Source organism: Crocodylus porosus, unplaced genomic scaffold (assembly GCF_001723895.1).
Source record: "Crocodylus porosus isolate Cpor-Errol unplaced genomic scaffold, CroPor_comp1, whole genome shotgun sequence".
NCBI classification, from domain to species: domain Eukaryota; kingdom Metazoa; phylum Chordata; order Crocodylia; family Crocodylidae; genus Crocodylus; species Crocodylus porosus.
Window position 1 is genome coordinate 17,295,955 of NW_017728943.1, and position 10,297 is coordinate 17,306,251.

General features: G+C 45.9%; 1 protein-coding gene across 1 annotated transcript in view; it reads left to right on the forward strand.

Moving 5' to 3' along the window:
• The first annotated feature begins 692 nt into the window (after positions 1–692).
• The window catches only part of DRD3 (dopamine receptor D3), a 20,670-nt gene continuing 11,065 nt past the window's right edge, over positions 693–10,297 (forward strand). Inside the window, exon 1 of the mRNA XM_019548776.1 lies at positions 693–985. Within this exon, the coding sequence (XP_019404321.1) occupies positions 704–985 (282 nt within the window). The 5' untranslated portion in view covers positions 693–703. The remainder of the gene's footprint in view (positions 986–10,297) is intronic.

The following is a 10,297-nucleotide window of genomic DNA, read 5'->3' on the forward strand; positions in this document are numbered from 1 at the left end:
CTCACTCAGTGCCAGGAAAGCCCCTAGATGCCAGTATACCATCTCCCCATGCAGCAGGGTGCTGGTGCAGTGTCTAGGTGAAGTATTGATATGGTATATAAGTCGAGGTAGAAATTCAAGGGTAGATACTTGGCTTCAAACCTCAACTTATACACCATGAAATCTGGTACTGATTTTGGAAATTCTTTCTGCCAAGTTGTAAGGGCAGTTGACAAGCAGTCATTAAAACAAATCCAGGGGAGGGAGTTTTTTTGGACAAAAAAAATGAACCTAGCTCCAGGGACCTAACCAAATTTTAGTTGGGGTAACTGCTCTCCTTTCCTAACCCTGCTCTACTGGTTCATATGGTGTGTTCTTCTCCAGCTGCCCTACATCATCGAGCCATGTTGCTTCATGCTGCTACACAGCAGTCACCTTCCACACAGCTATATTTTCTTAGCAGATGAACCATCAACTAGATATACATAGGCAGAGTATGTCTGAGCCCCATATACACCCTGAGCCTCATATTTTGTTCTTACTTAGGCAAAACCCTCATACCTTTCCTGGAAGTAAAGATGCTCCTAACCTGTAGAGGGCTGCAGCTTCCCAAGTCAAACATGGAAGATATAAATCCTTTGTAAATGTGTAGCTTACTGAAGTGGCTCAGTTTTTATTTTATGCTGTCCCCTTCCTTTTTTTCCAGCTTCTTCTTGCCTTTCCAATGGCACTGTCTGTCAGACTTGGCAGTTACCTCAACATGACTGGCTCTGCCCCTTGTGGCCAAGATAACTCAACAGAACCTGGCTTGCCACCGTCCCATACTTACTATGCTCTCTGCTACTGCATCCTGATTTTGGCTATTGTCTTCGGGAATGTACTGGTCTGCCTGGCAGTGCTGAGGGAACGCACTCTACAAACCACAACAAACTACCTGGTGGTGAGCCTGGCTGTGGCAGACTTGTTGGTGGCCACTTTGGTGATGCCCTGGGTGGTATACCTGGAGGTAAGCACATGCTTGGCCAGATTAAATGGCCACAATACTATCTTTGCATTTATACATGAATAAAATGCAGTCAGGGTCTTTCTGTATCAGGTTTGGGAAAAATATGGCCCAAGAGTCAAATCCAGCCCACTAATGGATTGCGTCTGGCCTGCGTTTGGGCACCCGCCAAGTGACTGGATCTGGCCCATGGCTGGGCAGTGGCTCTGGCAGCTGTGTGGTGCCAAGTAGCTGAGGCTGCTTCTGGTGTGCCAAGTGCTTGGTCTCTCTCTGTCTTGGTCAGGGCTGCCACTAGTGCAGAAGTGGAAGCATGAACCCACCCACAGCTATAGCATACCCCCTCACCCCAACATGCCCGGACCCTTGACCCAGAAGCAGCCAGCTGTGTTTGGGCAGCTGTGGATGTGGCCAGAAGCTGCTAGGCCTGGACTCAGGGCTGTGTGGGGAGTGCCAAAGCTGTGGGTGGGTGGACTCTTGCTATGCTGGGGGGAAGGAAGGGGCATGCTAGAGCTGTGGGCAGGTTCAGGCTTCCATACTGGTCACAGACCTGGGAGAGAAGAACAGGGAGAGGGAGAGAGAGAGAAAGAGAGAGAGAGGTGTGGCCCTCAACAGGTTACCAAAACTTATTAAGTGGACGGCCAGCCCAAATAAGTGCCCACCCCAGTCTATACTGAGATGTAAGGGTAACCGTCAAGCAGCCCAACCACGTAAGCCCTGCCCTGCCCTTCTGGCCTACATTGCAGTCACCTATATTGTGCTTCCTGCTCCTCAAGCAGTCCCCTCCTAGGACTCTCTGTGCCTACAGCTTGTCTCTCTTTCTGGGCTTGCCTCTAATTATGGGCAGCAGAGACAATAAGTGGGATGCAGAGGGCCAGAAGGCAGGAGCAGAGAATGCCAGGATCATTACTGGAGGACTTCCTATGCTCAAAGCCTCCAGTGCAGGGGTAAGTTCACTGCCAAGAAGAGTGGAGCAAGGATGTGAGCTGGTACCCAGGAGTTCAGTAGAGCTTACAGGCTACTGAGGCCTAAGAGTTTTATGGTGAAGATGGGCAGCGGGCTTCAACTTCAAGGATACATTCGGATTGACCCTTACAGCAGTGCGGGCAGAGTCTGAATGGTTGCTACTGAATCAGGCAGTTGCACCCTGTGCTACACTGTCTCATACCATTCCTACAACTCCACAGGCAGAACCTAGTGCTCAGATATGCCCCCATTGGCCTAGGTAGCAGGCTGGGAAAGTTGAATGCATGTCTTCCAGAAGGTGGTCAAGAGCCCTACTGGCCAGGGAGTTGGGCTAGCCTCTTCTGACCTCCTCATACATGCTGGCCTAATGAGGGGAGGGAAGACCAGGGCCCCAGCTCCATGGTGTTCTGTATTGTGTGCAGTCAATTACTGCAAAGTGGGGTAAAATAATACTGTTCTTACTGAGGTAAATGACCATACATAGTGCAAAGCATTGCAGAATTCAACCTCTCCCACAGAACAGTGAAGCCCAAATACTGGGCAAAGCCTGTGCTCAGGTTTTTTTGTTGATGGAAATACATAAAAGGTTGTTACATGCAGGGCTATTACAAACTGTTTTTGCACTAATGCAAATAAAGTCCCTATCTGAGATAAACAACAATTACAACTAATGACTCTTGCTAGTAGGTGTTAAGCCCAGTTAGACCTGTGAGCAGTTCAGAGACCTATTATTCCACTAATGTTTTCTTTATGTTGTCATTCTTCTAAATTGGTGTCCACTGTGTCCACTGTAGAATCACAGTGAAGCTGTGATTAGGACAAATGATGGATCTGTTGTAAGAGTAGGCCATATTAATAGTGACATTGATGGTTAATTATTCATGGAATGTTATCATGGAGCAAAAATAAGAGTAATACCATGCTCCGTGCTGGATCATGCTAGAAGTCAATAGAAAAATGTAGAAAAATCTATACAGAGCTATTCTGTAGCTCACACAAGGAATCTGAAGAATTAAAATGGTGGATTTTTTCTATCTTTAGAGGGCTAAGAGAAAAAAGATGAAGAGAAAGAAAAAATGAGGGGAGGAATGAGAAAGCATAAGCAATAACGTGAAGATAAACAATAGGTTAAGAGAGACTAGAGTGAAGAGAGTTTTAATAGTGAAAGAAAATGCTTTCAGAAATCTAACCTCAGGCCAAACAAGTAATGCTTTGTATGTAGGATCCCTTTTACCCCAGGGTTTCAAAGTACTTTAAACCTTAATGTATTTATGAGGGTTTACAAAAAAACTGTGAATTAGGAAAGTCTTATTATCCCAAATGTTTTCTGACTAGGAAACTGAAACATAGAAGGAAATCAAATTCCACCCCCGTGCTTTTTAATGGCTCTGCTTCAAGAGTGAGAAGGCATCCCACCTTGCAGTAGCAAAAAACTGATATACAACAGAGAAGTAAAATGTTTTTCTAAAGGAAAAGCTAAAGTCAGTGGAATAGCCAGAAAGAAAACCCAGGAGTCCTGCATCCTAGTCTACTTTTTTGAGTTTTACACAGCACTTCCTATAAAATAAATGATTTTTTGAGATTGTAGTAGCACCATGATGAAACTCTTAAGTACAAGGGGTTATTTGTTTTTTCCCTTTGTTCACAAAATATGTTATCTTACCTTGTGGCTTCATTATCTCTTGGGCTTCTATATAATAGTCAGTAGCAGCCAACTATTCCCAAAGAAGATTGGAATGGATTACTCAATCTGCAGAATCACGATTCTCCACCATCACTATTTCTGTGGTCCCCCTTTGCCAAGAAAGGCATCGGGAACCTGCTCATAATTTATGGAGCAACCAAAGACAGATGAAGGCCTTATATTTCTCAAATCATTTGCCTTGCAGGATCCTCAAGCAGATCCTTTGCTAAACAGTTTACTGTGTGATCTACAGAGAACCTTTAAACAATCTGAGGCTTTGACCTTGCTTGTGAAATTTAGCTTGGACCTTAATGTCCTAGCCAGCTGTTGCTCAGCCTATAGCCATGTCTGTCTGAGAAAGATCTTGAGAAGGTGGTAGCAGGCCAACTATAACAACATCTGATAGTCTCAAATTTCTTATCTCCTAACCAGTTGGGTTGTTTGGTATAGAAATACTTTTCATCACAGAGATTGAATATTGCCTTTGGGCAGTGAGCACAGCTCAGTTCCTTTTACTGACACTGCTACTATAAATCTTTCACTGCCTGTGATACTATTAATTATGTTCCATTGCTAATCTGACTTCTGGAGCCAGTAGAGTAGATGAGATATCATGGACTATTGTTGGACAGCTCCTTGTCTTTCCAAATATCTCTCCTCTGCGACATTCTGCAGGATTAAATATTGTCATTCCTGATGTTCATTATCTCTGTAAAGCCAGTGGAAGAGAATGTAGAACCCCTTGGACTATGTGTACTGTCCTTTCTGAGTTGATGGTACCCACGTTCTGAAGTTTTTTTCCTTCCAATGTACAAGGTAGACATTACCTGTATGTGGCAGGATTTGAAATCTGGGTGCAAATCCGCTGGCTGAAGAACTATCAGGATAATGAACAACACTGGGAAGCACAATATTGTGAATGGTAAGATCTACAAAAGATCTTCCAACTGAATGTGAGTATAAAGCTACTATCAAAGTGATTCTCCACTTCATGTTCATATCCAATTCATTGTTGATCATGGATTCCAAGAGACAGCATCAGTGCTTAGAAATAATGTATAAAATTTGCAGGAACTGGGTTTTTATATAAGACCATAAGCATGCCATACTGGGTCAGACAGATGTAGCCCAGTATCCTGACCCTGACAGCACACTTCATGGACTCCCCTGACACCTGCTCCTTCTGCAAGCAGAGAGAGACCATGGTGTATGCCTACCAGGAGTGCGCCAGGCTACAGCCCCTCCACCACCTCCTCCAGAACCTTCTGCTGAGGTTCTGGCTGCACTTCTCCTCACACCTTTTTATTTATGCACTCTCCATCTGTGGCCACACCAAGTCCCAGGACCTTCTGGTCAATCTTCTCCTGGCCATAGCCAAGCTAGGGATGTACCTGACCAGGAAGGAGGCTGTAGGTAGGAGGACCTCCAGGGACTGTGGGGACATTTTGCTGTGTCTGGTCCTTTCGCATCTTGCTGAGGTTCTGCACTTCTCCCTGTACCTTTTCTTTTGTGCACTCCCCACCCACAGCCCAGGAAGTCAACCTCCTCCTGGCTTTAGCCAAGCTGGCCATCTACCAGAAGAGGAAGGAGGCTCTGGCTGGGGGGACCCTGGGTGAGTGTGGGGCTGTTTTCCCTTCACTCCTCTGCTCACATCTCCAGACAGAATTTCCCCTGGTCAGTGTCCACAGACTTCTTTGAGTCATTCAGGGGGCATTTGGTACTGGCCTGTGACCACTGCTCTGTGCCCCCTTTCAGCTTCCTTGTTATGAACCTAGGACCCTGACTGCTTTCCCTGTTTTCTTTTTACTTGTCCCAAGGAATTAGTTCTTGCATTCCCAGGAGCCCCCCTTTTTAAGGGGGGCTTACAGTTTTTCTTGGTAGGCCTAGGCCCATGTTACCTTCAGTGCAACAAATAGGCCTGACCCTGACAGTGGCAGGAGTGGATGCTTCATAACAGAGCTATCCAACATTTTTTGTCTTTTTGAAATTTAATAACAATCCAAATTCACTTGCCACTTAAATCCAAAGGACCCAGTAGCCAGTTAGATGCCAAATCCAAAAACCTGAAAATCAGTACACATAGTCTGTAGTATCCTTTTCTTACTAGTTTAATTCAATGGGCACCTATGCAGATGCCCTCCTAAGCTTTCTCCTGCTCAGGGTATCTCCCCTGAGCTGTCCAACTTCTTGGTGGCTGGGGACCACAAGGCATGCAGGCCACTTGCTTTGCCCCCACTGCACACACATCATGGGCAGCCTGGCTGCCCACCAGCCACATGCACAGCTTCACCTCATTCCAGGCCAGGTGCACCATGCGGGCAGCTCTACTCTTTGTTGCTGAGTGTGGCATATGCAGCCTGGCTCCCTACTTGGCTGCATGCCCGGCATGAGCAGTTCAGCCCCCTCCCCTCAGGCACACTGGCTTTCCTGCTTCAGGCAGCTACACATAGCAGAGACAGCACCAGCCACCTCCCAAGGCCTGTGTAGGCTGAGGAGCCCAGCTCCCTCCCCACCTTAACTGCAGCACAGGCACCCTGGCCCCCCTCACTATGCTGCCCTGACCCCAGGAGGGGGCAAGGAGTGGAAACCAGGAAGGGAAGGAAAGCTCAGAGCCTCCAGCCACTGCTGCATTAATAGCAGTGCAGGCAAGAGCCCATAGGCTGCATGGTAGCCCCTTGCGGGCTGCATGTGGCCCCTGGGCAGCCAGTTGGAGAGCCCTGTTCTAGAGGGAGAGCATTGAACAGGGTATATCTAGAACAGGAGAGGCCAACCTACAGCACGTATGCTGCAACTGGCATAGGCAGCCTCTGCGTGTCTTGTGATTTTAAAAGAGTTGCAGGGGAGTGAAGGATGCATGATTAGGAATGGTTTACGAACAGAGGACTCGAAGGAGCCTTATGGACCCCTGAGTGTAAACCTTTACATTCAAAGGCAACCGTGTATCCAAAGCATCCTGAAAATCATCCACTCCAGCCCCTCACACGTCAGAACTACAAGAAGTACACATGCTCCGGGCGGGGGCGGGGGGCACATCCCTGCAAGTCTACAGGCACCCTATGAAACTCAGATTTGTCACGGTTTTTGTTACTCACTTATTTTGGCTTTCATCTGGAAAATGAAACAGATCTGCATTCTGCCACTGGGTAGAGCACAGTAGTTAAGAGATCTGGACCCAAGGGTTGAATCTGGACCCGGCTGGAGTCAAAGGGAGGTTTGTTCTTGATTTCAGTAGAGCCAGGATTTCATCCATGGGCTTTATTTTGAGCTCAATCACTGACTCACTGTGTGATCTCATAAAAATTATGTCACCTCACTTGCTGTACTTCAGACTCACAATATGAAAAATGAGGATATTACTTACCCACCTAACTCTCAAGGACCATTATGAGAATTAATTCAATTAATGTTTGTGAAGAGCTTTGAGATTCTCAGATGAAAGGTAACAGCAAGATCAAACGTAAGTATCCTACCCGAAAGGCAAACTTGCAAGTTCTAGCTTTAGTAACAAAGATGACTGAAATGCAGGAAGTAAAGTAACAGCAGGGACAGTAAATAATAAATCAGATCAATACAAATTGTTGTAGCTGAAATAATCAGGATCAAATTCTGAACTCTGCTACCTCAGATTAAAATACTGAGTAAGCCTTCTTATTTCAGTGGAGTTCTACTACATTTAGAAGTTATGACTGGGGCAAAGGAAAATTAATTTCAGCCCATCATTTTGATCTGTCAAGCATCCCCTTTTTATATGCTAGGACTCAGCATGCCTTTGGCCTGGTTTGAATGTGTCATCCTGAGAGGTTTCACTTCAGAGCATTTGCTGCCAGCATTTTCTTCAGCTTTGCTTCTAATGGTTCACATTCCCATAGTTTCCTTTTGAGTTTAATGGCCTAATGAGCCCCAAACCTTGGAAACTAGTATGTTTGACATACTTACACATCAGCTGTGTCACCTGCGTCTGGCTTTGATGGAAACTTCTGGCACCAAGAAAGATTCATGAACCTTCCCAAACCATACGGCACATTTGTATTGTGTTTTAGGTTTGTATTAACTAGGAAAGCAGATACCCTTTGTATGTTTCTGTTACAAACGTTATCAGTGTTGCCAACTTTCGAGGTTCAAAATTTCCAAATCAGACCTTCCCTGCACCCAAAACCCTCCCTTTGAGAGTGGCTTAAAAATCATGAGATTTAAAAAAAAGATTGATATCTTGAAGGCATTTTTTTTTTGTTTTTTTATTTTTAATTTTTTTCTTAAAGTTAACAATCATGAGGGATAGCAATTTACCTTTTTTGGTTAATGGAGCTCAACAATCACATGGCTCCAGGAACTGGGACACAAGCTAGCATAAAACTCAGAGCAAAATTATAGAATCATAGAAAACTAGGGCTGGAAGGGACCTCAGGGGTTCATCTAGTCCAAGCCCCTGCTCCCTATCTGAAACTATCCCATACAAGTGGTTGTTTAACCTATTCCTAAAAACACAATCAGTTCTGTCACACAGCTACAATACATATTGCCCAAAGACATCAAAAGCACTCTAACCTGCTCCAGGTAAAGCAGGGGAATGAAAGCTCTTAGTCTCCCACCATTGCAAGGATTTTTAAAATGCACCCAAGAGAGCCAAAGAAGAGGGTCATGCTTCCCCCTCCCCTCCCCTCCTCCTCCTGCCCCCACCCCCCCTGTACAGGGGAATGGAAAAACAACCCCCACCGTTTGCACCAATCTGACTGTGAAGTAAAATTCCTTCCTGATCTCAAATGTGGCAATTGCTCTGACCCTGCATCACAGTGCTGCATCTTACATAGCTGTTTCTAATCTGTCTGTTATTCCATGATCACTCAGAGCCAAGGCATCTAACAGAGGTTTGTTTCATTTCATTTCTGAGTCCTAACTGATCAACGCTGTGTAACAGGACCCTCTGTGCAACAGGACAACTGAACCCAACTGGAAGCCTCTCTAAGATACAGTTCACCACAACCTGCTGATGCACCTTGCTGTAGAAATGATGGCATGCAGTAAGCAATAATGAATAACAATGAGCAAACTAAACAATTGGGTGTAAGGCCATGAGGGGACTCTTCATTCATTCAAGCCCTAACTCAGGAAACAGCCCAGTGGTTCCTCATTGCAATGAGCTGCTTCCATGTCAATTTTTAAGGTGTTTCCACGTTCCACATTGCTTTTGATGGACCTGTTTCCATAGGTGTAGCACTTAGTAATGGTGCCACCCGGTGCTGGACCTTGTAAGAGTATCTCCAAGGGGGAATTGCACCCCCTTTATTGCACCCAGAGGCGCAAGAAACCATCTTCAGGAAACCAGTGCCTTCTCCCCCAGCCCTGCACCCATGGTGTTACAGTGCAGGCTGGAGACATGGCCTTGGGAGGAGCCCCTGGTTCTGTATACACCCCATAGGAAATGATCGAGAAAATGACTAACCTCAGATATTGCATTCACTTTGCTGCAAAGCCTCTCTTTTGCCATGTGTTTTTCTCCCCATTCCCTATGTCCCATGGGCTGGAAGTTTCTGTTGTAGAGCCCCAAAATGGCTCTGTTGGGAAGGTGAAGTGAGCTGTCAGGGGGGAAAGGAACCTGGACAGTGATGGTAGGTATCCAGATCCCATTTGGAGCCTGGAGGGTCTGTGAGAGTTGAAGGCTGAAAAACCAATTGCTCTGCATGAGGGAGGCAAAACTACCCAACTGAAATAAGAATCCAGTCTCTTTCCCCCTAATCACCAGTTTTTTTGCTGCAGGGTAAATTCAGGCCCTGCTCTGAAGCCCTGAGTATACTTAGCTCAGGGAGGAGATACTGCGTCTGTGTTTCTCTCCTCCTACACAGCAAGCTTGTTCAGACAGTGAGAGCTATGAGTGAGGCCTCCTGCCATCCCATGAGCTGGTAACTGGAGGCCTTTGTTACAGTTATAAAATGCTTGTCGAGCTGATGCTTTCATTTATTTTTAAAAGCTTTTCCTCCCATTGTCAGCATAGAAAGAAATGGAGTGCGTGCATGTCTATGCCAAAGACAGACCCTGATGACAACTAGAGATAACTATGACAATGATGAGCACATCAGAAAAAGCCATAAACAGGTCAAGAGTAACATAAAGTCTTTTAACTCCAGTTACCATTTGGTGATTTGGTGCACTTTCTATGCTTTCTAGGGGGTAGAGGTCACAGCACAGCTAATCCCCTCTCCTTAGCCTTGCTAGCAGTCTCAGCACAGAGGCCATGGGCTGTGGAGACTGAGGAGATGCCTACACCCTTCTCCCCCATTGCCACCCCACACATGCCAAGCCTGGAAACACTATGGTAAGATTGCTTGGGAGGCACAACTGGCCTGTTGCTCTCAGGAGACGGAGATCTCAAGAAGAGCACGGTGTGATCCTGGAGTGTCTCTGCTCTCTCAGTTCTGGGCTTGGCTTGTGCCAAGTGGGCATGGGTAGGTGGTGTTTATTTTTCAGCAGTAGCCCCCAAAGCAGTGTAGAACCATTGTAGACAACCCCTGAATACATCTTTCATGGCTAAAGTTGGTCTCTATAGGGTCAAAATCCATTTCTTTATCTTCTAGCTGTCTAACAAGTATAGTTTCATAGTTTCATAGTAGCTAGAGTCGGAAGGGACCTAGGTAGATCATCAAGTCCGACCCCCTGCCTTGGCAGGAAAGAGC